The 27,563-nt window shown below is 38.9% G+C and overlaps 1 protein-coding gene across 4 annotated transcripts in view; it reads right to left on the reverse strand.

Annotated features, from left to right (window-relative positions):
- The window catches only part of TRIQK (triple QxxK/R motif containing), a 75,194-nt gene that overhangs the window by 35,387 nt on the left and 12,244 nt on the right, over positions 1 to 27,563 (reverse strand). For 2 of the 4 annotated variants that reach the window (XM_090137803.1, XM_031590989.2), the window contains exon 2: positions 12,824 to 12,904. The exons of 1 other annotated variant lie outside the window; for it this stretch is intronic. In XM_090137803.1, the coding sequence (XP_089993929.1) occupies positions 12,824 to 12,904 (81 nt within the window). Of the gene's footprint in view, positions 1 to 12,823; positions 12,905 to 23,927; positions 24,037 to 27,563 lie in introns of all 4 variants that reach the window. One more of the 4 variants, XM_090137804.1, reaches the window with a different exon arrangement.

Here is a 27,563-nt window from a genome sequence, read left to right on the forward strand (position 1 = left end):
AAAACTGCTTAAAAAGTATTTGGATATAGCAAAAGGGGAAGACGATTCTTCATGAACAGTTTTTCTTTTAGCTTCGTCCATAGTCAAACTTTTTATTCTCCCTCTGTGAAGGGAACATAAAATCACTTCCCTTTTTGACCCTTTCATGATGATTACTCATTAGAATTTGATAGCTTTCTCTAAAGAAACACAACAGGTCAAATTTGCTTTTTCCATTAAGCTATTTGGGCAAGAAATCTTCCACATAATATATGCTACGTGGTCTGTGGCTTTCCAAGCTCCCTATCAAGATACACAGAGCCTCCTCTGCTGCAGACAGGAGTCTGATTTTCTTGTACTTCTACCAATTATTTCCATCTGGTATTGTACTTAACAGGTTGAATTTCTGAGACACTTCACACTATGAAGTATGTTAAGGACTGTAACTTCAGTTCTATTTGATCTGCAATTTATTCAATGTTTCTGCCTGTACACTTCATTCTAGTTTGTACTGTTCCTATCTATTCCAGAAAAGACACATATGACTGTAGTTTAGCTTTTCTGGAAAAGTATTTCTTCAGAGATACTTTCACTAATCATTTCATTCTGTTTCTTTTTCATCTGTACTATACCTGAACATTATGAAAAAGGCTGTGCCAAAAAAGAACCACATTTAGGTCTGATGGTATGCCTTTCACATCTATGAAAGACAGTATCACTGCACTCAGGGTAAAATACCTCAAAAAAACAGATGGACTACAATTATAGTATTTATTATTCACAATATAATTCATCAAGATCTAACCTACAGACATTGTCAGACTGAAATAAAAAAAACGATTCCAAGAAAACCGAGGGAAGCCTACATGGAAAGCTAATTTTTCTTACACTGCTTCCTGATCTGCTCAGTATGCATATTAGATGAAATAAAGGCTCTCACTAGACTGACTCGAGCTGTGGTTTGGCTTTACAGTGCGTTTAACAGCAATGTTGGTTTATGGCATTTGTTGGCCGGAGTTCTGGCACGTGGCTCAGTCCCTGCAGTATGCCACCCTGCTCTTCAATGCATACAAGCATAGTTGCATTCAGCCAAATGACAAAGCTGATCAGGGAATTGATTCAACTGAAAAACTGCTCAGCACATCTTTTTCTTTGAGCTGGGTCAAAGCAGCACTCAAACAGCTGCACCATCACAAATGATGGTAGAGTATACAAGGTAACATGGGAACAGGAACAACTAGCACCTTAGATAGGCGTTGCTAAAGGTCACTTTGTAGTGTTAAACTGTACCCTCTGGCTATCTGTTTGCAGGTGTACTGATATATTATATAATGCCAACAGGAGCAGGAATTCAATTGTCTGCACTACCAAATTGCTAGGACAGCCCGCAGTGCAGTTTGTACCCAAGGAAATAGCTCCCAAGCAATTCTTGTAAATGGCTCAAGAGTCAAGATGGGCCTTAAGCAAGTTCCAGGGAGCAGCCCGCATACTGCCATTCCATTTTAGGGATAAAACAGTTTAACAGTGTGGTCAGAGGTGTTTGATGCCAGTTGGCATCTGTGGCAGAAGCAGTCCCAGACTTGTTTAACTTGTAACTGCAGACACAAATCACCAGCCCAAGCTTAGGCTTTTCACCTATTAGAATAAAAGCCCCACATAGATTGATTCTTATAATTCTTCAGTCAATAACTCAAAAACTGCTAGGAGGACTCATTTGTATTCTACCTTAACTTAAAACTTCCTCCATCTCTATCGATAGTGATATCAACTGAAGTTTCCTTAGGCAAGGTCTATATGTTCTGTCTATCCTCTGAAATGGCTTGGTACAAGCCAACCTCAAAACAAGGTGATGCACTGCCACAATTCAGAGCATCATGGCCCAGTTAACTAGAATCACAAAATCATAGGATCATTCAGGTTGGAAAACACCTTCACAATCACAAAGTCCAATCATCAACCTGATCTGCCGAGTCCCATCACTAAATCGCATCCCTCAGTGCCAGATTCACATCTCTTAGATACTTCCAGTGACAAAGACTCTGCTACAGACACTCTGTTCCAATGCCTAACAACCTTTTCAATGAAGAAATTCTTCTTGACAACCAATCTAAGCCTCTCCTGGTGCAACTTGAGACTATCTCCTCTTGTCCTATCTCTTGTCAACTAAAAAAAGAGACCAACGTTCATGTTGCAACCTCCTTTCAGGTAACAGTAGAGAACAACGAGATCTCAACTTAGCCTCCACATTTCCAGACTGAATAGCACCAGTTCCATCAGCTGCTCCACACAGCACTTGTTTGCTAGTCCTTTTACCAGCTCCATTGCTCTTCTCTGCACAGTCAGCACTGCCAACAGGCAGGCCAGCACATGCAAAATGTTCAAAGGGTCCAAAGCTCAGCGATTTAACACACACTTGAATACAAGTGAATACAGTGAATCTGGGTCGCTCTCATCACTGTGCCATAACCTTGAGCTGAAGGGACCATGCCTAATGCCGAGATACACTGCTTCCCTCCATATGCTAGTGCATTATCCAGCTCCTTGCTGTTTTGACTGCCAACAAATAATGATGTTTTTCAACACTTCTCCGCTAGGAACTGAATGCACAAACATCACATCATAAATGCCACCCAACATCTGCCAGGCAGTTACCATCTTCCCATGACTATAACCTAGGCTGAACCTAAGCAGGTGATTTAGTGAGGAGCTGTGTCACATCCTGCTACCTATTACCCCCTAGATCATCCAAACCCCAATTCTGACAAACGTGACAGCTCTCAGGCATTTGTTTAAAATATCAATTAAGAATTAAGAGTTAAAATTAATTCTAACAAACAAAACATGCATTCTAAATTCACTGTTACTTTTCAGTGAAAAAAAATCAAAAGTCACAAATCAGGGTATCAGTGCTGCTACAAATCTTTTAGCACCATTGCAGACACTGTGATAAAGACATCCACAGAATATAAGCTAAGGAAAAGGCAGACTTTTTAAAACTTCCGCTATTTAACAAGACTAGATTGGATGTAAGGAAGAAGGTTTTTACAATTAGGGTGGTGATGCACTGGAACAGGCTGCCAAGAGATGCAGTGGCAGACATTCAAGGTCCGGCTGGATGTGACTCTGAACAACCTGATCTAGCTGTAGGTGTCCCTGCTCATTGCAGGGGAGTTGGACTAGATGACCTTTAATGGTCCCTTCCAACTCAAATGGTTCTATGATTTTCTGATTCTGGGAACAAGCAATCAATAATTTTGAAAATATTATTTGATACATGAGTTATTTTAGAAGAGTATCAATAGCTTTGCCAAGCAAAATACATCCAGTTGGTCCTGTGGTCAATAGGTCATCTATGTAGCTGAGAAAATTGATTATAAGATATCAAGCAAAATATTTCAGAGATTATTTCAGATATTAAACAACAGATTAGTGACTTGCCTTACATATTATCTGTAAATTTATTAATTGCAATCAGAGTACTCAGAGCAGAGTATTTGATTTCCTACATTCCACTTCTCACTGTATAACTGTTTGTTCACTTCACAGTGCTTTGCTGTACTGATCCAACTGCTATACAACTGAAACATCTCAAAATAACTTTGAATGTGTGAATATTTTCAATAGTGCTTATTTTTGATCACCCCTTAAGCATCAAGTAAAAGATAGTTGCAATTTCTGTATCTCTAACTCAAATCAAGCAACTGCCTTTTTATATTTTCATTCGAGCAGTTTGAGATCACTTAGATGATTCTCCTGCTGCCTTGCTATTCCATTTCCCATCCAACACTCAAAGCCTGCAAGTTATATGTAGAACTTAGCAAGCCCATAAATAGTTCAAGACCTTAAAAACTGAAATAAAGCTAGTTCCCAATTTCTTTCTTTCAGATAAAGCATAATATAGAAGCAAAAAGTCCCACTGAAATAAAATTTTAATACAAATAAGCTACACAAATCCCTGTCAACATACAATTAACGGACTACTTGACAAACATCACCAATATGTAAAAAATCATTACAGATTCATCCTGTAGAAGCCAGATGACAGTTCTGTAGTTATGTCTACTCAGAACACAGATATCTACTACATTTTTTTATGGTCATAAATAGGTGTGATACCTGCTGAAGTAGAGAGAGCACATGCTGACAACCTGAAGTACAACAGCTCCTCCAGACAAACCTCTTGAAAGGAACAGAATTGAACCAAAGGAATTTTATGTATGTCTTCTCCCTCCAGTGCCCCCTGTAAAGTTCACCAGCCCCCTTGCAGTCTTCATTTCTGCTAGTTCAGACAAAGCAGCAGAGATTTAATGGACACTCCATTCTGGGACAATGGCTGGGCAAAATCTATCTGCATTAAATAAAAGAGCACAACTTGTGGTGCTGCAACTGAAGATACGCAGTTACAACTACTATGCATTATGTTCACCTAAAACATCTAGTAAGAGCATCTGTGCGAGAGCATGCACTGACCATTTCATTCTTACACCTTCTGCACTGCTGCCTAAAGACGAAATAAGAGGAAATCGGGTTTGCAGTTCATTGCTCAACCCGCCTTGCATTTATATTGACATATTATTACTTGGAAATTTAAGCACATGCACCAAATGTAGAGAATGCATACATAATGCTGTACACATCGAAAAATGATGTCTGAAACCTTTTTTTAAAATGTGTGTCTCAGTTAGATTTACAGATTCACATTCACATATGAGTACTTTGAAGTCTAACCTTCATGAATATGAGCTAAGATTTTCCAAGACTGGAACAAGAATTTCTAAAGCTGTTAAACTACTCTGCTTTTGAATGTAATATATATGCACTTACGTGTCTGCAGAATTTTTTTTATGTATTTTCGAGAAGATGCAAAGAGGTTGTTTTAGGATGGTTTTTGACTGCAAAAATGAATTCACTGAAGAATGGATGAAGCAGCTCAGAGTAAGTAGAAACACAAATATGCACCACTGCAAGATTCCTGTAGACACCAGATACCTTACAGGAACTGCAAGTGCTTGAAATAACACTGAACTGAAATGCAGCTCATCAGATGGAAACAGCGTGTCAAATTTCACTCTCATTTGCACCTACAAAAAAAAAAAATCATAGCGACTCCACTGAGTGAAATGGTGATATGGTTCATGAGCTCAAAACAAGAGCAGACAAGGAGCCTTCATCTTATAAAATGAAGCAACTGTAGTATACATGTATACTAGAAGTAGTATAATCAAACAAGTTCAAAGAAACAACAGGGATTTACTGTGGAGATGGGATAGGAGCCAAGTGAGTTGGAATCTCCTCTGAAGACAGGCTGAGAGAGTTGGAGTTGTTCAGCCTGAAGAAGAAATTGCCCTGGGGAGACCTCATTACGGCCTTTCAGTATCTAAAGTGAAAGGGCAATGAATAATAGTTGTAAAATAAAAGAGGACAGGTTTAGATTAGATATAAGGAAGAAATCTTTTACTCAGAAAGTGATGAGGCATTGGCACAGGCTGCCCAGAGAAGTCGTGGTTGCCCCATCCCTGGAGGCGTTTGAGGCCAGATTGGATGAAGCTTAAAGCAACATGGTCGAGAGGGTGGTATCTCAGCCCATGGCTGAAGGGGGTGGAACTAGATTTTCCTTACAGTCCCTTCCAATCCATTCTATGATTCTATGTTTCTATCTGCCATCTCCCCTCCAGTCCCTGCTCAGTAATATCCACACAAACACAACTACATATCCAGATTTACAATCACCTTCTATGCTCTCAGCCAAGGCAATAAAATATAGCTTTACTGCTTTGGACTTTAAAAAATAAGTGATTGCATACCATATGTGCATAAAAACCATCATCAGCCTTCACAGAACATGTTTAAAAACATCCCAATCGACACAAAATGCAGATTACATTAGTACAGCCAGCCTAAGTTTCACTTCATATCAGTGTTTCCCTGAGCTGCTTTTTAGTTTCCAAGAAGTGATGCCACTGGCACAAAACTGAAATGAAAGATGTCATCACTGACCAAAAGATGTAGCTTAGTTTTCATGACATAGAAATTCACTTTCTGTAGCACCCCCTCCCCAGCCAAACACTACACATGGTATCCAGAGCATATCACCATAAGGTACGAAACTCAGCATAGGAAAAGAATCCAAAACTTTCCATAGTCCTGCATAATAGTAAAAAGAGAGAGTTTTTTCCTTCTTCTCTTCATTCTGTGCTTAATAGTATGCCTTCATCAGAAAAATATGAAACACTAAATGTAATATTCCATATTCAAGGAAAAATATGGGAACTACCAATTTTTAGGTGGTTTTTCTGTCCTAATTAAACTCTAGAAGAGGTCTCCTCCTTAAAATCAGACAAAATAGCATGCACTTATTTCCCTGTCTTTCCCCCAGTAAATAGTTGACTGATAGCAAATATGGGGAGAAAAAAAAAAAAGACTATTTAAAAATGCACATTGTAGAATTTTCATTCCATTGACAACAGCCCTGCCACATATCTGCCTGTCAAAAGCAAGAGCATTCTCAATTATCAAAATGCTGCCTTCCAGTCCTGTGCCTTCTCCTAGCAGATAAAAGAGACAGGAATTACTGTTTTGTGACAAACAGTGCAATTTTAAAATTTTCAGCACAAATTCAATCCAAACATTTTATTTTATTTTATTTGCCACTGCTGCCGTTGTTTCAGAAGTGAAATCTAAAATTTTGACACTGCTAACAAACATCTCCTGATCCAAAACAAAACAAAACAAAAAAAAACAAAACAAAAATTTACACTTCAAAATGTGTAATTTATTTCAGAAGAAAATGTGTAATTTATTTCAGAAGAAAATATCAAAACATAAATGTTTTTTCTTTTTGAGTTGAAAAAGAAGGCAATTAGATTTGAGAACGTATGGCACTATTCATGGTAAGGAAGGCAGGAAAACGCCAATGCTATTAAAAATATAGAAAGTGAACAGTAATGGAGAACAACAAAGGTGACATGGTGTACAGTAAAGGAAGAGGATTCCTTTTAACAGTAGGGCAGCTGGATATGGCAACCTGAGAAGGACTTCTCTCTGCAGACAGGGAGGTAACAGGTCCATGCTTAGGTCTGAGCTGGTGCCTTGAGATGAAAACCTCAGAGATGTTCACGCTGCTGCTACTCCCATTTTGCTTATCCATCTCTCTATAATCTGCTCCTTCGTGTCATCAGTACAACCATGTTACCATAAATAATTCCTGGGGGAATTCCCAAGGAGGCTGGGACCACCCTTTCTGCAGTCACACAACTCAGGTATTCCGTGCAGGAGCCTGGTCTCACTTCAGGTGTTCACACGGCTCTTCTCCATCCTATCAGGAATGTAACCCTCAACACTTGGAGAAGGTGCCTTTCTTTTCGACATGTCTCCAGTTCCCCATACTCGGGATTTTAGAAAAGGGGCCACTTCATGCACTAAGCTGTAGTTGTGGAGGTTGACAGCCTCTCTCCACACCACAGTCTCCTGATCTCCCACTCTTTTCCCTTCATCACTGAATGGTTCTGTGTGTGTTAAACCACAGAGCACCACCACAACCAAGCTGCCCTGCTTGGCCTAGCACCAAGCTTTCCAAGACAAAAAGTTAATTTATTTTCATTCATAAATTTCACTCCTTCCCAGGGGCCATGCAGGGCCTGGCTTACCCCAGAGCTCTGTGCCTACACGTGTTACAGCCGTGCAGGATCAAGACAGCAAGTCCATGGATACAGAACAGACAATAAGCAGACCTCTCAGTCTACAAATTGGAAGTTGAATGATTGGCAAACAACCTCTCCTTATGAAAAATTATGTTACAGCAACACAATAGTACTGTGAGCCAAAAGTATGTCTACTCCTGATTTGTAGACCAGGTTTTAGTTATACTATAATCCTCTCAGTATGCCTGCTTAGGATCCCGCAATCACACGAGTCATGAACACTACCCACAAATCCTGCGGTTCCTGTGCCGAGCAAGTGACACACCAGATGAAGAGGGATAGAAAATATACATGTGGAATTGTTCTGGGAACTTAAAGCACATATAACAGTAAACAAAGCAAATATGGTGCAAAACCTGTTGCTATTTTCACAGCATTTGTGAAGCAAAGCTACATAGATGCCGAAAGATGCATGCTTCTTTCACACCTCCCCTCCAATCCCATCAAATTAAGCACAGCAGCACAAACAGCAGCAGGGATAAATACATGTTATGCACTGTTTGCTGCTGCATCACAGGGGCGTATACCTGCGTGCTCATGTGTATGTTTGAATATGGCAGAGACAGATGAAAAAAGAGCATTAAAATGATTTTTCCTTGTGACTCCCCTAGAGCCTGGGCTGCCAAAGGAGACTGAGCACACAGTCACTCCCATGGTGTTGTTGTTCTTCCTCCTCCCTATTTTCTCCAGGCACAGTCCAAGCCAGTTGGAAAAGGGTGCTGCCATCCTCTGCCCCACTTAGGGACAAGCAGCCAGCACCAGTTTGGTCTGGTAGGAAAAAACCTCCCTCTACTCCCTGCACTGTTGGCCACAGGAGCACTTGCTGAACAAGACATGCTACAGTCAAATTTTGGCTGGTGGAGGGAGAGGTGGCTGGTAGCCAGCTGATGGAGACAAGCTATATCAGCCTTTATTCCGGGGGAATCCTCAGAAAGCAAAAAGCAAAGGCGCATCAGGAAGGAAAACACAAGCAATCCTGTACTCATGAAGGAGACAGAACTGAGGAGATCAACATGAACTTAAACTGTGGCATAGGGCAAGCATGTGGCATGCCGTATGGAAACTCAGAACAAAACAGAAAGCTTGGAACAAAATGAAATTAAAAACCTGTTTTTAGTTTAAATTACTTTACTAAAAATCTAATTGAAAATTGTGTTGAAGTTGACATGAATTTTTTACATGCTGTTCCTTCAAGACTGCATTTTTCATCCAAAAAGAAGGTATTAAGAATGTTTCAAGCTGGCTACCATCCATTCAGTAAGGTTAGGAAACAGTGAATTGTGAGCTAAAATTAACATGACATCATTAGTCAGCAAAAACTAGTTGTGTGGCCAGCAGCTATCACAGTATTTCCTCCTCGAGAGGGAGGATGGCAATCACTAATACGTGGGTTTAGAAATATAAATGGGCTTGATAAATCAAGATTTTAAAAACAGGCACCATGCAGCTACCCTTTGCCCATTTTTTGTCCTGTTTTCAGCTGAGAAGATGTTAATAGAACACCACTATTCTGGTTTTTGCTGAGTGATGGGAGTGCACCCAGAGTCAAGCTGGGCCACTGGGCAGGGAGGAGTTGCTGCCTTTATGACACAGCAGCAGTGCTGGGGCAGAGCCAGGACAGGTGGCCTGGATTGGCCAAGGGGTTTTTCCATACATGTAACATAATGCAGAAGGCTATAACACAGTGGGGAGCTGGCCAGAGGCTGGCCTATGCTCCAGGGCTGCTGGGCATCAGTTGGTGGACGGTGAGATGTTGTGTTGGTAACAGGACATCAGTCAATAGGTGGTTGTATTGTTAGCTGGATGTCAGTCAGCAAGTAATTGCACTGGGGATATATATATATATATATATATATATATATATAAACATAATCACATTTTTTGTCTCCATTTTCCTCTTCTCTCTTAGTAAATAGTTTTTACCTCAAACCAAGAGTTCTATTTTGTTTCCAGTTCTCTCCTTCACTCAGGAGGGAGCAAACAGCTGTATGGCACTGAGCTGCCTGCCAAGTTAAACTACAACACTGTTTCTAGACTGTAATCTACCCAGGAAAGGGCAAGCAAATACTCTTTTCCAAGACACATAATTCTTCTGTTTCTTCTCCTATGAAAAAGAGTGACCCTTCCACAAGCTACACAGTCCTGGGGAATGACAGCATTCTGTATACGGGAGGGTCTTCCACTGAGCAGCCTCACACTAACGCATCCTTGCAAAGGGATCTGGATTTGGCAGCTCAGAATGTATTTGAAGACTAAATTTTAAAAGAAAATTGAAATTCCTCTCATATGATTTTATAATAATATGTCAATGAAATCAGATAATGAAGAGTTAGATCAAGAGGAATTAAAATTCAGAGATTGGAACACCTCTACTAAGAGGAAAGACAGAGAGTTGGGACTGTTCAGCCTGGAGAAAAGGAGGCTCTGGGGGGGATCTCATAAATATCTGTAAATACTTCAAGGGGAGCACTGAGAACATGGAGACAGGCTCTGCTCCGTTGTGCACAGTGCCAGGACAAGAAGTGCAGAAAATTCAATCTAAATACAGGAAAAAAACTCTTGAAAGTGGTCAAAGACAGGAAGAGACTGCTCAGAAAGAATCCCTGATTCCTGGAGGTGTTCAGAAGATGTCTGGACATGGTCCTGTGCAGGGTTGGGTCAGATGAAGCCACAGGGCCCTGTAAACCTCAATTATTCTGTGATACTGTGACAAACAGATTAATTATCATCACTTGCACAGAACTAAATTAAAGAAAAATAATCAAGAAGTAATGGTAAAAAAAGGAAAAGAAAGAATTCTTCTATATTCACTATGACCAGAAAAGCTGTTTTTGTATTATATTTGTATTTACTTTAGTAGAACACCTGGGAGCATAGGGAGAATAGAGAAATAGCTCCACTAAACTTGGTTTCCAGGTCTAAAGCTTGCCCAAACTACCTATATGTAAAACTCAAACACCTCTGCAACACTAAATTAAAAAACCATAGCCATAAATTCTCAGCTCCCCCCTGTTACATTCATTAAATTCAGCAGGAAGAGTAGAGAACTAATTTACATTGACAAACTCTATAGTGTATCAGTGAACGACCAGAACAGGAGCTGAAACAATTGTCAGAACAAGTGGCAATGGATTGCCTATTTCAGTTCTTGCTGTCTGTCCTCTAAGGAATAATACAATCGCAGAAACTGGAGACAGGAAAACACCTCATAGGTTACACAGTTTATTTGCCTTCCAGTGTGAGATTCCTCCCTATAATAATTTTTAACGCTTGCTTTTGCCAAGCTAAAAGCAATGCGTCACCTCTAAGGAAAATGAGCTTGTTATGAGACCCCTTGGACATTACACTTTGAAGTACCCAATAGATCACGGTGCTGCATCGTATAACAAGGAAGGTGCCAAATTGTTCAGACAACACGCTGTACAAGCCTAGTCTGAAACAAAAGAGTCAGCTGCATAACAGCATCCCTCTGAGCGCTGGACCCTGATTTATACTCTCTTACCTCCTTGCTACAGCAGTGTCATCTCCCCAACATAAGACACCACACATCAGTCCTGGCATACAGGTGTGAGACGTGCAACCACAGTGCCAAGTGGTGTTAATATGCAAGAAATAGTTCAAGATCTGAAATGTGAGGTCATTTTGTGAGTCTCATATACTGCAGCAGCTTTACCCTCTCTCTGGTCCTTCAGTGGTCCAGCATGGTCCCAGAGGTCCCTGCAGAAAAATTTCCTGCTGAAATGAGAGAAACTTCACACACCACAATCCTACTCTGCTGAGCAGCCCTCTCAAAATCACTGGTCTCTTCTGCCCTGCAGAAGACTTCAAAAAACATGACTCTAACAGTAGTCACATGGAAGTGTTCACAAAGAAAAGCAGCCCTCAAGGAGGTAGCTGGAAAAGCAGACCACAATGACAAGCTGAGAAAATGTCAGAAAGTCAACACTATAGGCCTTTCTCTGAACTCCCAATTTCATGTGAAGCATTGTCTTCACATGAAGAAGCTCCCACTTGCCTAGCCCACGCTAATGAAATATCTGCGGTGCCATCTTCTCCTCATGAGATTCTCTACACCAAGACTAAATTGCACAAACATTGTCCCGTATATTTCTGCCCATCTGTAAAGGTAGTTAGAGATTTTCAACCACACTTTTAACTATATCAGAGACTCAATCACTGAGGAAGTCTAATACACTAATTGCCCAATATTAGGAAATACAAGTCCATTAAAACAATTATATCAAAAATAGTAAGGTAGCACAGAAAACATTAAGACACAATAAAATTATGACTGTTCACATAATCTTAGCTCCTTCACCATGAGAGTGTATGTTATGAACAGCCTTTTCTTCCCAAACAATTACAGTTTTTCTGCATATTTAAACACAGATGTGGCTGCTTAGCAACTGTAAAACAAAATAATTTACTTAAATAATTGAGTAGAGGTTAAGGTACTCATTTTAAAATACTGTATGTGCTTTATAATATTATTTTACATCTGGAGTGACAGGTGTATACAGATTCCAAAAATAAGTTATTTACCTACATATTTGTACTGTGAAAGAAAGATTTGTGTCTGCTGTGTGTGCATCCTTGTGAACATGTGTGTGTGTGCTTGCATACTTCCACTCAAGTTACCTACATTTACAATGGGTAAACAGCAAGAAAAAATTGGGAAAAGAAATTTCAAAAATGTTAAAACAATCTAGTAATGTAAAGTAAATGTAAAATCTCTATCTTCATTCAATATATCAAAAATTGTCATGAGAATCAACAATATTCCTTTCTAGAAACATCCGTATTTAAAACTGGAGACAAACAGAAGAATACTGAAAATTCCAGTAGTTAGAAATATCACATTGCTACCCAACTGCAGCATTTCACTACCAGTTCTAAAGACAGACTGATGACTTTAAACAAACAAACAAATAAATACACAAAACAATGTCTGCATGAAATGTTTTGCTGAATGGAGTAGTCAACAGCATATAAAAATTGTTTTCCTGGAGCATGTATTACCTTGTATCACTTGCAAACAACACAAAGCCTTTGAGAAGAAATAATACATTTTGTTAAACCAACTTAGTCCAACAACACAAAACAGATCTTTTTTAAGCACAGAAGCTTTTCTTCAGGTATCTTACCTATTTGTTTCCTGTATTGGTCAACAGGAGTTCTTGCCGTAGAGGCATCTTTCTTACCCATTGTTTTCAATTCAAAAATCACTGTCAGTACCAGAAAGAAAAAAAAAAAAGGAAAAAAGACATTACTCCTAAGTGACTCATTAAGGAAATCAATGAATTCTAACATCAGAAAAAGAAAACTGTAGCAAAAAACATTTCCTAAATTGCACACAAAGACAGAAGCCTACTCAGAGTACAATGAGATTCTGGATTTTATCATAACCATTGTAAATGCTATTAGATAAATTCTAAACATACCTTTTCCTCATGGCATGAACTATTAGCATTACAGAATGCCTGTTACTTTAAATTAAAAAAAGAAAGATTTAAACTGATGGTACTGTAATTCACCATTCAGCACTACTGAATTTCATTCACTTTTTTTTTTTCTTTAGTAAATCACAGAGTGAAAGCAGTACTGTGAACTTCTCCTGTTGATGGTAAACACAGCTACAGCTGGCCAGGAGCCTGAGGCAGGACCAGGCGGTGTGTGCAACCCAGCCGGGGGCACCTACTCAAGAAACCTATCAGGTTTCCCCCAGGCAACCTTGAACACAAGATCAGAGCAATACCCCCCACTCTCCCACATTCATGCCGCGGCCTCAAGACATCCACAGGTGGAAAGCAAGTGAAAACTGGAGGTCAAAACTGGGTCCGCGCCCATTTTATGCCACTCTGCAAAAGCACTGACATTTTAAGCCACCCTCAAAGTACTTCAGTAACAACCACAAGTGAAAGGACTTCTTACATCTCACAGCGCAGACGCCTGGCACCATGACTGCAGAAGGGACTGAACAATCAAGCTGCTGAAGGGCAGCAGCAAGAGCAAACTTTGGTCAGATGACCTTGCGTAGCCACAAACTGACTACAGATTGTGCACATAAGGCCTTGAGGAATACACAGTGGTTTCACAGTAGGCAGAACCAGCTAGAGAAGGATGTACAACCAGAGGAGATTCCCCAGGCCCTGCCGAGGCAGTCTGGGAAGCGTGACAGCTGAAGGCCCTGCAGTGCCAAACCTCACCCAGAAATGCAGGATGAATCCCTGCTGAGTGGGCTGTGAGGTGTCACAGCCTTCAGCAGCCCCAGGTATTCCATTCATACTCACAGATGAGGATCATAGTAGAGGATAACACCAGTGATGTGTGCTTTTAAAACCACAACACTTCTTTTTTTGTGTTTACCTATTTTATTAGCACATACCTATTTATTTTAACCTGTTTATTAACATACAAAGCCAAATGACAAAACTGAAGCAAAGGAGATTGAATGCTCCTTAATTCAAGGGGTAAGACACAGGACCATCAGTAATCATTTCAAAATGCATGCATGAGTAATAAAAAGATACAAAAGAATGCTATTATTTTCTTAATCAGAACCAAAAACTCAATTACAGCCTTCTAACATTTCCACACATCACTGTGGTTTGATTCAGAGAATATTCCCTTTTTATCTAAAATGTACAAGCAGTCAGCTGTAACCAATTGGCATTTTCCCCCCTCTATTATGTTTCCCAGCTACTTTCTTGTCTGATATTCTCACATAAGGTTCCCATCATAACAGGAGTGGAAAATCAAGGTAACATTCTAACTTGCAGCTAGTTGAGGAGATAACAGATACGTTTTACACAGCAAAACTAGCTCTTGGCTTATTTTTGACTTTCCTCTTGCAATTTCAATAGCCTAACAATGTTTTGTAACAAAATGTCATCTATGAAAGATGTTTGCAGTCTTTACAATGCCAACAAAGCACAAGAAGAAACTGCAGACAAAAAGCAGTAATTCCCATTATTTGGAACAAGGCAGGCCTACTTTGCAGAGTCTCAGCCCGTGTGACTCAGTGCTGCAGACCCCAGGACCCAGAACCTGCAAACGCTGTAGATCTCTTTTGTTCTTCAAAGCCACGCAGCCAGCATCCCTCACTGCCACCTCTTTGATGACTGGATAGCAAACTCCTGAGAAACCCACAGAGACATTAGCACATACAGCCGCAACGCCTAATAAGATCGCTATTTGCATAAAAGATCAGCCACCATTTAGAATGTGCTGTGATAGATGTGGAAGGGGAATAACAGACCTATATTAGTGTGTACAAAGTCAAGCCTGTTTTCACAATGTGATTCCTCAGGGACCATGGCTCCTCATGTTCTCCCATGAAGAATCCTGTGTTACCCCAGGAAGTAACTTGCTACAAGCCAGAATTAAACTGAAATATGAATCAATGAGAGATTATGTACAAATCTTACCGTAGGAACAGCTTTGAATGCAACTTTCTGATCAGATTTCTGTACAGGAAAAGCCTGGAACTTTTACAATTCTAAAGCTGTCTGAAAAGCTCCATTCCCCTCTCTAAAGCAGCAGTAGTCATCTGCAGTAATCAGCCACCTTCACTTTGCTGAAGGAAATGGTTGGACTGATTTCAGACTATTTAAAGTCAACATCAGCTCTCGAGGTTCTTCAAAAGAGAATTCTAAGAAAATGAAGCAAGGTTCACTGGAATGTTTTCTTGTTTATTGCTATTTCACAGATATTACAATGTCAAAGGATCTCTTTGTTGTGGTTTCCTTAATTGTTTTTCACCATCCTTCCCTCCTGTCTAGTATTTCACTTTTGAAGGCAGGCTTACATTCTCAGAAGATTCTGTTCCTCCTGTTCTATTCATTAGCAGTAACTGATAATAATTAATACAGAAAATAAATTGCCTATTATCACCTCCATCTTTTGATAGCATTTGTGAGTTATAAAGCAGTTCTGAATGTCCATCCAAGGTCTGACCACAAGAGCATTTAAATCTCAGTGCACGATTCTTGAAGGAAACACAGCCTGTTTCATCATTAACAACAAAGTAAAGCTACTACGTTACTGAAATAGATATATACCATGATGTATTTTAAAACTAACTTTAAATAAACATATAAAAACAATTAAGTACAGGGATTATAGCACAAAAACATCACTTTATGCATTCATGGTATTCATTGTTACCCCCCTACTCTGCTTTTCTGCCCACCTAAAATGGTCTTGTGAGATCCCACCTAGAGTACTGCATCCAGTTCTGGGACCCCCAACACAAGAAGGACACTGATATGCTGGATTGGGTCCAGAGGGGGGCCACAAAGATGATCAGAGGTCTGGAACACCTCCCCTGCAAGGACAGGCTGACAGAGCTGGGGCTCTTCAGCCTGGAAAAGAGAAGGCTCAGGGGGACCTTATAGCAGCCTTCCAATACCTTGAAGGGGCCTACAGGAATGCTGGGGAGGGACTTTTTATAAGAACCAGCAATGGCAGGACAAGAGGAAACAGCTATAAACTGGAAGAAGGTAGATCTAGTCTAGATATTAGGAAGAAATTCTTTACTGTGAGGTGCTGGCAACTGGAACAGGTTGTAGATGTCCCCTCCTTGGAAGCATTTGAGGCCAGGCTGGATGGGGCTGTGAGCAACCTGGTGTAGAGGGAGGTGTCCCTGCCTATAGCAGGGGGTTGGGACCAGGTGATCTTAATAATCTCTTCCAACCCAAACCATTCTATGATTCCATGGTGCAACACAAATGGTTAATAATAATAAAGCTTAAAAATGTCTACCAGTGAACACACAATGACCTACATACATGTATATGTACAAACTGTCTTGGCAGTGATATCTGACAGTCCACTTTCTCTGTATATTTCAACAAGCTGCTCTCATATTAAAAAAGGGTACCTTAAAACAATAAAAACAATCAGCAGAATAACTATTTTTGTAGTTGAAACACAGTCAGTTGAGAGAAACACTAATAAAAAAAGAACAACTACAGAATGTAAAAGCACCGCAAGTCATAATTGAAAATGAAGTTGAACATACTATATCTGCATATATTAAGAAACATTATTTTTAATTAAAAATGGATATTAAAGTTAAAAAGACTTTTTTTCCCCCCCCATTGGAAGCAAGGCAGGTTAACAACTTCAACCATAACAACTCAAACCATTTTTGAATATGATTCAAAGCCTACTATCAGTGAAAGAACTGGTTTCCATTAGTTACTTCCATAGATCATAGCTTAATAAATAACTCTAAGGAAAACCTTCAATTCTCTAGGAACATCAAGTTATTTCAAGCAATGGCTAGCACTGCATCTAAAGCAAGAAGCTGATTGCAAATACATATTTTAGATGTTATTACCATTGGTTATTTTAACTAGATTTTTATGTACTACCTAAGCACAGGGACAGAGGTCTGTGCAACTCAATAGAAGAAATTTAATGAAAGTAATCATTCACTGACTGATCTAAACATGTCTTCTGAATAAGTCTTTTAGTAGTCTTTACTCTTCCTCTGGAAAGTTCCTCTCCAAGGCTGGGAGTATTTCAAAGGAAACAGTCCTTGCCCCTAATGCTTCTTGTAGAATATAGCTTTGGTAAGATTATTTTCTTAATAAAAAGGATTTAATACATTTTTAGTTTAAGCTTGGAAATAGAGGAGGTCACTTTAAGTTCAGCTAACTTTGCAAAAATTAAACAACAAATAAACTCAAACAAGACTGTATAAATTCAGGTGGAAAAAATGTTGCTCAAATAATCCTAACATTGTAGATGAGGACAACAAACACACATTCCAGGATTACATCCATCTGGGAATTACAACATTTTTTCTGCCATATGTCAGGATGTTTGCTTCATGTAAAAGTAGGACCAAAACCTCCCCTAGGTACCTAGCATTTGGTGGGTTCAATTAGGCCCAAATATTTGCATTTGCTCATTTAGCAGGAAGTCTTACTTTTGCAAGGTGCAAGATGTTTTTAATACCTGAAGAATTGAAAAGATTATCATTAAATTTGTTCAAGAGAGCAAGAAAAAATAGTGAAAGTGTTCAAGATCGCAAAACTCAACTAAGATTTTTTGAAAGACTTCACACTGATGTAAATTTTTTAAGCAAAAAGACTTAAAATTGTCAGAGATCCTTTTGTCACCCAGAGGAGTTTGCCACAGCTTCTGCAAGAAGAACCAACTCACTTTTTAAAACATTACTTAGTCAGAAGATATTTGCACAGGAATTGGTTTCACAGTATTTCTCATAAAAAGCATGGCATTTTGCAAAAGTTATTAGAGAAGTTATCTCTATTTGGAGAGATGCTATACAACTTACGCTTACTTTTCATTATTAGGACTTGTTCCCTCTCTTCAGAACCAAAATCCCTACCCATTTCAGAGCTGAACAAGCCATACCGTCTGTGAAACACTATGCACATTTTCATATGAAAACAGATCTTCATCCGAACAACTTTAAAACTGCAAACTTTCAAAGCTGAAAGTTGGTTTTTTTTTTTTTTTTTTTTTGGTAAGAATATGACATGAATATGACCTTGATTGTGCATCAAGGAATTCCCATGAAAAAGTTCAACAAGGAAAAAAAAGCATCCATGTAGTTCACTTCTGCCTTGCCAGACGTTCAAAACGTGGTATTTCCAAGAGGAAAGGGTAATCCCTGCTAAAGGGAAAATTATACAATAAATTACACCATATGCAGCTTTCAGAACTAACATTCTTCAAAATAACATAATCTGTTTAAACTTTCTGGGGGGAATTATGGTAGAACTCTGAGGTAAAAGGGTGGGAAGAAACCCAGGCAGGCACCCAGCCCATCCTTAACTCTGCCAATAGAGCTAAAACTTCATTGAGTCACAAGCAACCACAGGAAGCAATTATTTGTTGTGTCTCAGTGAGGCAGCAGCAGCAGAGGTTTGGAGGTACTGCTAAATACAGGCAGCTTGATTCCTCCTTTGATCGCGACACACATACCTTCAGCGTTCGTTTCCTTTGATGAAGTAGGGAATAATTTAAAGAACAGGTATAAAGCGAGAGGTCAAAGACCTTAAATTTAAAAATGAGCTAAGTCTGTCTAAGCACTTCACTCTTAATTTGTTATGAAGTTAAAAATCTTGCATTTCATAGAGCACCATGTGGCAACACTAAGCTCGCATTCCTACAGACCTCAGAAATTCTGTTTTGCTCTGCTGGATTGTAGAGAAGGGGAAGAACAGTTTCTTCTTCCCCTTTAAACAAGAAAATAATCCTCTATTCCCTATTTCACTGCTTCTGGGAAGTGACACAAATATATTTTTCCAGATGTTACCAATTTCCTGGATTTGCCAGAAGTCACCACTTGCTAAAAGTCTCAGTGCTTTAATAATATACACTTGCTAATTCCTCATTTGAAGATTTTAAGCTTGGGCTCATCTTCGGTGGAAGTAAAATTCTTATTTCTTCCTTAAATTAGAAGAAATATTTAGTGAGAAATCATACTTAGCATATTCACCTTGCACTCAGAGGACAGAATGTAAGATTCACAATCTTTGCAATATAGCAAAGTGGGATACGATCTTCAGTGACAATAAAAGTAGTAACTTCTTGAAGCTATATGTACAGAAAAAAAATCCATATTGGTTATTTTTTTTTCCTTACCTTTCTATATTCTTCTGGTACATATTTCACTGCAGCGTAATACAATGTCTCATCACACATGACTTACCATATCATAGAATGGCCCGGGTTGAAAAGGACCACAGTGATCCTTGAGTTTCAACCCCCCTGCTATGTGCAGGGTCGCCAACCACCAGACCAGGCTGCCCAGAGCCACATCCAGCCTGGCCTTAAATGCCTCCAGGGATGGGGCATCCACAGCCTCCTTGGGCAACCTGTTCCAGTGCATCGCCACCCTCTGTGTGAAAAAATTCCTCCTAATATCCAATGTAAACCTCCCCTGTCTCAGCTTAACACCATTCCCCCTTGTCCTATCACTATCCACCCTCATAAATAGCTGTTCCCCCTCCTGTTTATATGCTCCCCTAAAATACTGGAAGGCCACAACGAGGTCTCCCTGGAGCCTTCTCTTCTCCAAGCTAATTAAGCCCAGTTCCCTCAACCTTCCCTCACAGAGAGGTGCTCCAGCCCTCTGATCATCTTCATGGCCCTCCTCTGAACTTGTTCCAAGAGCTCCACGTCCTTCCTGTAGTGGGGGTCCCAGGCCTGGATGCAGTACTCCAGATAGGGACTCCCAAGAGCCAAGCAGAGGGGGACAATCACTTCCCTCTCCCTCCTGGCCACTCCTTTTTTAATGAAGCCCATGGCTTCATGCCATGATAATTACTAAATCTGGTCACCATTCTTACAGTCTAATGATTGTCTCATTTCTTACCTTGAGCAAGCACACACAAGTTGAAAGCAGGCTACACATAGCAGCAGCAAATAAAATTTCAGCCCACGTAGATCTAATTGTAACACTTCAGCCAAACTGAATTATTAGCTCTATTACAAAACCTGGTATTCGAAAGGACTTAAGAGGTAATCTTTCCATCCACTGTTCAGAATGAATTTTTCTTTCCCTTTCTGAAACTACTGCAGCTCAATAAGTACTAAATAGACTGATCCATGAAGGAAGAAAAATTGTTTGATGTCCCTTTTGTTGTCTCACACGCTGTAATAGGCATTCAGGAAAGCGGCCTCAAAAAAAATAATCTATTCTAGTCACCAGGTGAAAGAAATGTTAAGTGTAGAGTTCTAATTTGGTGGCTTTAGCATCATCATTTTCTACTATTTTTCAGTAACTTATTAAAGACTGAATAACCTGCTCATCTTTTCTACAAAGACCTGAAGATGAAGCTGACATGCATCTCCTTAGCTTATTGCAATACAACATTTTTGTATTTTTCTTTAAAATTTCAGAGGTGTAAAACAGCAGCAAAGCAGAAACTACAGTATTTAGTACTAACACAGCAAATGTAAAGTTCAGCCCTTCAGCACTTCCTAATGAGCTTAAAAGTCAGCCTCATTGAACAGACCCGCAGATGTTAGAGGCAGCATTTTCAAAAACAAGCCCTACTCTACTGGTTTTTAAGGATTAGGCCACAATTGGGTGAAGAGTTTAATATGGCTTAAATAACATCGGTTCAGTAGTTTCCAAAGTAGTTTGAAACAACAGCCCAAGCACGCTCTTGGCAAATTACATCTAAATTGCTCAAGTGTTGGCTCTCATGAAACCTACCTAGAGAGTCCATTAAAGGCAATGATTTTTAAGATAAATAGCGTACAGGATATCATCACTTGAAGAGGCTTATATTCTATTTGGGCAAAAAAAAAAAAAAAGTGAACAAAATCACTGATAACCATACAAAATCTGAATCTTGAAGAAAAGAACTGAATTAGGACTGTATCAAAAGCAGGATAAAACCTTCATATAAGGAAACAGACAGACATCAGAAGACATGGTAACACATCACATTTTAAGGCAGAGAGAGAACAAGCATGGAGAAGAATAAGCTGGGAAGAAAAGGCAGCAAAAAGATCATCATGCAGTAGAACACATCAGTTGGAATAACAGCGAATTATGAGAATATGGGAAGTTCCCTGGTGCAAACATTTGTGCACAGCTGCCTGGGTCCTTTCCACAACTTTCCCTGTAAGAACACAAGATGGGAGAAGACTGGAAACACTGCGAACAGATGGAGACACAAACTCCTTAAGTGTTTTTGTGTCAAAGAAAAAAGAAATTTTGCTCATTGTCCAGAAGAAAGTCAAAGTAGAGGATGGCACCAATGGAGATGAACATGCAAAGAAAATGTAGTCATTTAAATGGCAGAAGTCACATGGTCACATGAAATTGTACACATCATAAATATATTTCCATAATATAATATTAAAAAGAGAGGCATATGCTGCCTGAAGTAGAGCCTGATAGACTGCATACAATCAACAAAACAAGCTGGAGCATGCAGTAAGACAACATCAGGCTGGCTTTCATGAAGACAAACAGATTCAACACCAATCAGCATAAGAAACTGCAGGTTGGTTCTCTGTCTGGAACAACTGCTCAGTTCAACTTCCATGGTACAAGTGTACCAGTGTGCCTACCACACAATGCACATTGTCACAACCAGACTCAAGAAGTTTAAGGAGAGCTGGATCAATGTTGAGAAGGAGTCTGGCTCAATTGTTTCTACTTTAAAATTCCAAAATATTTTCATTACTCGCACTAAGCTTGACTGTCATCCTGGCTGTTTCCATAGTGATTTTAATTTTGCTTTTTAATAAGGTGAGTTAATGCAAGTCTGTATTAATATCAGACATCACAAACATATTTCCAGCTCTTGGCTCTTTCTATTACTGACAGCGTTCAGTCAGGATGCTCAAAACCAGACATGTTTGCTCAGCCAGCAGCTGCTCTGAACTTTTTCTTACAAGCCCCATTCCCTCCTCTTGTCAGGCTCCTCAAGATACAGCACAGATTCTATAGACTCCTTCTATGGTCAGGATACAGAATTGAACAGAGCCTATACAATATACATGACTTGTGTGCAATAAATGACAGAATGCAAGTGCTTTGGATTCTTCATTCTGCTTATATGGCTATGTTTTAATACTGTACCCACATTTAGATCATAATTTCCATGGGTATATATAAACATACATGAAGATAAACAGACTCTCTTCTCATGTAGAACTGGAAGAATGTATTCAGAAGCTTTGCTTTGTAAATCATTTCAGATGTATTTTACTGAAGCCATAAAGGATATTAGCAAGTGCACTGGGACTTTTTGTTTAAAATTATTATGATGTGTTACTTTAACAGAAGTTACAAATATTATTTAACCCCACTGGTGTACTTAAAATAAAAATACTTTGAAGCTTTTTTTAAAAATAGGTTTTGTCTCTGTAATAATAATTTTTTACAGAATACCCTCTTCCTACTTTGCCTGTTAGTCTGCTGCTCTGTATACTCTGAAAGATACTGAAATAACTCAGACTTTCAAATTATCCTATTTTATAGAATAACAAGGTTAATACTAAACTCAGAATGCTCCCTTAACCTTTTTAGTCCAAATTACAGAAAGATTCATTCACAAATTAAATGGTATATGTCAAAAAATTCCAAAGAAAGCAACATGACCATTTTAAGAATGCAGAATGAAAAAACTCAAATTATCAGCTGCTGAAATTCTTTGTGCGTCCACTAAAATCATACTTAAATTTAATCACACCTAAGTTTAAGGTTGAAAAAAAAAAAAAAACCCAACAAATTATATTCATACAACAAAAAGGAAACAACACTTTCCACACTCCAACTAATGAAAAGAAATAACAAAATCACAGGGGTGCTGAGCATGGGTTTGCTGAGCACTTCCACACCACATAATAGGAGGGCCTTTGCCACAGCCTGCAGGACAGCCATCTAAGTGACCTTGCTGAAGCCCTGCATAGTAAGGTAGACACGTACTCAGAAGCATTACAGCAAGCTTGAATCCACTTTCAAGCACCACTGCCATTAGCAGCAGTAAGCTTGTACTTTCAAAGTTTTTTTTTCAGAATGTGATCGAGCAATTAGAACTAGATACAGCATCCCAGCATTGGTGCTACCAAAGGGATTTAGTTTGCTTTCTCATCGCCACCCTGATGAATATCAGCCCCCTTTGTCACTGCTTTCTACCAGAACCACCCCTGGCTTTACAAGGACACTCAAAGGTAACACTGGTAGAAGTTCCCATGAACACTCACCATGTGTTGGCAGCTACCCAGCTCTTTATCCATTTTATTACTACTCATTTTTAAATTAATTTTAGTCTAATAACAGTCAATCAATGACCTAATCAAATTTCACTATTAGCTATACAAATAGCGTACTTTCAATCTGACAGCCAAGACAAAAAAAACAAAACAAATAATCCGTTGCTCCAGGTTAACTGTTTCCTTTTGGCAAGGACGTCAGTAATACAAAACTGGTCTTGCAATTAAGTGATGTAATCTTAATTGCAGGCATCTTAATCAGCTCCACACACGAGTTCAACACTAGAACTGCCTACTGGACAATTTCTATGGCATACTTACTGCAAGACAAAAGGATTTATGAGCTTTTAGGCATGATCATTTCTAAGAAGACAAAACCAGGAGAAAACGGCAATAGGTAAAGCGAAGCAGTGAAACATCCTCCATGCTGATTCAGTAGAGTAAAAGGTGGGAAACACAGGTTATCAAAAACAAAGTAAAAAACTAAATTCACTTGAAACTACAGGGGAGTTTCATCAGCAAACAGTTTACCTCAGAGGCTTTACAACGCTGCTGCCCACCGTCTCTAAGACAAAGAAGAAAGATGGGATGCACTCTGTCCCAGAAGCCCCGTTCACAGTCCGTGTATCAGCTCCATCTACTGAAAAGTAGATTTAGGTTAAGGAGAAAGGAAGCAGACTCCTGTGACTGAGATACATGGATCGTGGGCTCTTCCCTACAGACTGCAGCTGGAGTTGGGAAGAAGGCGACCAGCTGGCAGCATCTTAAACCTAGTAGCAAAGGCTTCCAGAGCACATCTGTCAGAGCCAATAATGAATAAATTCGAGCATATGAGTTTGTAGAATTGAGAACTTCATATGTACAGATTACAATGAAAACACAATACATGAAAGCACAAAAAGCTACAAAGGCTGACTGATAATGTAAATGTGAAAGAGAATTACCATGGGTAAACTTAACCTTTTCTTCATTTACATCACACAGTACAGGCAGAAAGAAAACAATTCAAACTTTAAGATCTACTACACTTCCAACCCAACTTGTTTCCCCTTCTACAGAAGAGAGTTCATAACATAAAAGGTACTTTGTTTCATTTTTTTTTTTTCTATTTTCAGTGAGAAAAACATGAGGAACAATGTGGCTTTCTGGCTAGAGGCAACCAACTACAGGCAATACAACTTAGTCTTTTACTTTATTGTCTTACTTAAGAATAGAAATAACAGCATTAGCAGCTGGCAACAAACTGGCCCCGTGTGCAGAATGATGTGCTTCAACTTGCCCACTGGAATTCAACTTCCCAATACTACTCTCGGCATTGACCTAGTGCTAACCTTTGCTCTTTTACTCACCCATATTGCCATTTCTGGTATAAACACCTTCTCCACTTCAAGCTTCTGCTCTCAGAAGTTTTTTCCCATTTATTCATTTCACCAGCTCAATAGCTATTTCTGGATTTCTATTGTAGCCTTCCTTTCCTGTTATCCATTTTCCCTCTTGACTAGGAGTCAAACTATTGGGCTTGCATCCACTAATTCAACACAGCATATCTTGGTTTTAATGGTAAACAACCGGGGCTCCAGTACAAGAAAGATATGGAGCTTTTGGAGTGGGACCAGAGGAGGGCCACTAAGATAACCAGAGGGTTGGAGCACCTCTCCTATAAAGAAAGGTTGAGGGAGTTGGGCTTATTTAGCTTGGAGAAGGCTCTGTAGAGATCACACTGCAGCCTTCCAGTACTTAAAGGGAGCTTATAAATAGGAGGAGAACCAACTTTTTACATACTCTAAATAATGAAAGGACAACAACGAATGGCTTTAAACTAAGAGAGGAAATTTATTTACCTGGAGTGGAGAGGCAGTAGCACTGCCTAGAGAAGCTGTGGATACCCCATTCCTGGTGTTCAAGGTCAGGTTGGATGGGGAAGCCTGATCTGGTGGGTGGCAGCCCTGCACACAGCAGGGCTTTGGAGCTAGGTGGTTTTAAGATCCCTTCCAACCCAAGCCATTCTATGATTCAATAATTCTATGAAGGATATGCAAAGAACAATCACAACACATGAACAAACAATAATAATAATCTTACCTGCTTATTCTTTGTCAAAAAATACTCAAAGACCAAAACTGATTATTAACAAGCGACAACATAAACTGTTTCTTTATCTCTTTTACCAACAACATCATGATGTTTATGTTATGCATAATATTGCAATGATATATGAGTTCATCAGCTTGCTAACTAAAAACAGTTTCACTGTGCCCGTGATTGATAAACTACGGAAGTATTAAAACATTAAAAATGTTAATCTTTGTAATAATCCCCTGAAAAGTTCTTATATTAATTTAAACCATCGATCATTTTAATATTTAATCATCGCAGACTTCATTTGAAATGAGAATAGCCATTGCACTGAAAAGCACTTCATTCTTTATTTTAAAATATGATCAGCTTGTATGTATTCTGTAACTCTCTTTAACGTTTCTTTTGCAATGAAAAATAAACCTGCAAGAAGCAAGTGAAAAAAAAAATTATAGTAGAATTTGTGGTAGAGGATATACACTTTTGCAGTCCTGCTTCCCAGGTGTAAGTATATTAAAATATTACTATTAGAAGAAAGTAAGAGAATTGAGGGAGACAATTGTGTCATGCTCGTTATTTACCTCCTAACATAAAAACATAACAATTTACTTTGGTAGAATCAGTACTCAGCAGATGATCTTAACCAAGATGATGGTAACCTGTTTTTTTTTTTTTTATTTATTTTTAAATAAACTTTTAATCTCATTATGTAAAATTAGCCTGCTTCGGGCATATATACTTCCCAAAGTATTCCAACCTTTCCTGTAATTCAGTTTGTTTGGTCCAATTGAAAAATTCAGATTGCTATGAAAATATCCTGAAGTGAAACAAAACCAAGAACTTCATGGTTATGAGAAAAATCTCAAGGAAATTAAAATTAATTGGAACGCTAACTGATCTTGATGGTATTCACCTGGTTTCTTCTAAAAGATTTTAAAGATGTCCTAAGAAAAATTCATGGTACCAAGAAACAAACTTCACAAGAAAACCCAAGCAAAAAGCCTTCACTGCACTGAGAATAAAGCAAACAACAGAAGAAAACATACCAGTTATCTTGTTTGCTGGAGGTACTGCCATTTAGTACACCGAATTTCAGCCCTCCTTCAACACTCAGCTGCAAATTTGGCTCAAATATTCAAACAAAACAAATCCTAGATATACACTGGTTGATACATTAGCTTAATGACCAGGTCTTTATTTCCAATATGACCAATATTGGGTTAGAGGATTTTCCCATACCTGGCATAAAACTTGGCACACAAATCAGTTCCCTTATCTTAAAAAGCTGCACAGTGTAACAGCAAGAGCTGTGAAGGAGCCATAAGCCAGCAGAAGCGCACATGGACTCTTTCAGCATGCAGTTCAAGTTAATAAAAATTTTAAAGAAAAACAGTCTTTATGTATGATTTTACAAAGAAATAATATATATGCCTACATATTTCATTTCACTGAAGCCTGTTTTTATGGAAAGAGGTGTGGAAAAAATCTTGTTCATTAAATACGATGTAGTAATTAAATTCAGCAAGTCAACTGTTTGCATCTGAAACTGAAGGGATAATCCTGTTTTACGGAACTTAACAGACAAATATATACAGACATATATGTGCCAGCACATATACAGATACAAGACTCAATTAAAAAAGCTTCACCAGTGAGCAGAAATCTCCATTTCAGCTATTTGTTATAATCTTCCCAATCCTAGATATTTGAAGAACCCCTCATATCTGCAGAGAAACAAAGGCTACTGGTATTTTTTGTTTGTTTGTTTGTTTGTTTTACTATATTGCCTCTGCTGAGACTAAATACTGTTTCAGACAAAGAAACCAACTGCAGAATCTTGTTGTAAACTCCACTTGATTAAATGAAGCAACAGAACCAGTGATTTTGTAAGGGACCTCTTTAGGTTACCCAGTCAATGGCCATGCTCAAGCAGACTGAGATAGAAGATTACACAGAAGTATAAAATAAATTACTGAGAGGATTTACATATTGAAACAAGTAACAAAGTGAGCAACTGATGTGATAACTCTCTGTACTGGTGTGATTAATTTCTTTAAAAGCCAACCCTTCTTTATTTTCTGTTTGCACTTA

The sequence above is a fragment of the Phasianus colchicus genome, chromosome 3 (assembly GCF_987193195.1).
Source record: "Phasianus colchicus chromosome 3, bPhaCol1.hap1.1, whole genome shotgun sequence".
In the NCBI taxonomy this organism is placed as follows: domain Eukaryota; kingdom Metazoa; phylum Chordata; class Aves; order Galliformes; family Phasianidae; genus Phasianus; species Phasianus colchicus.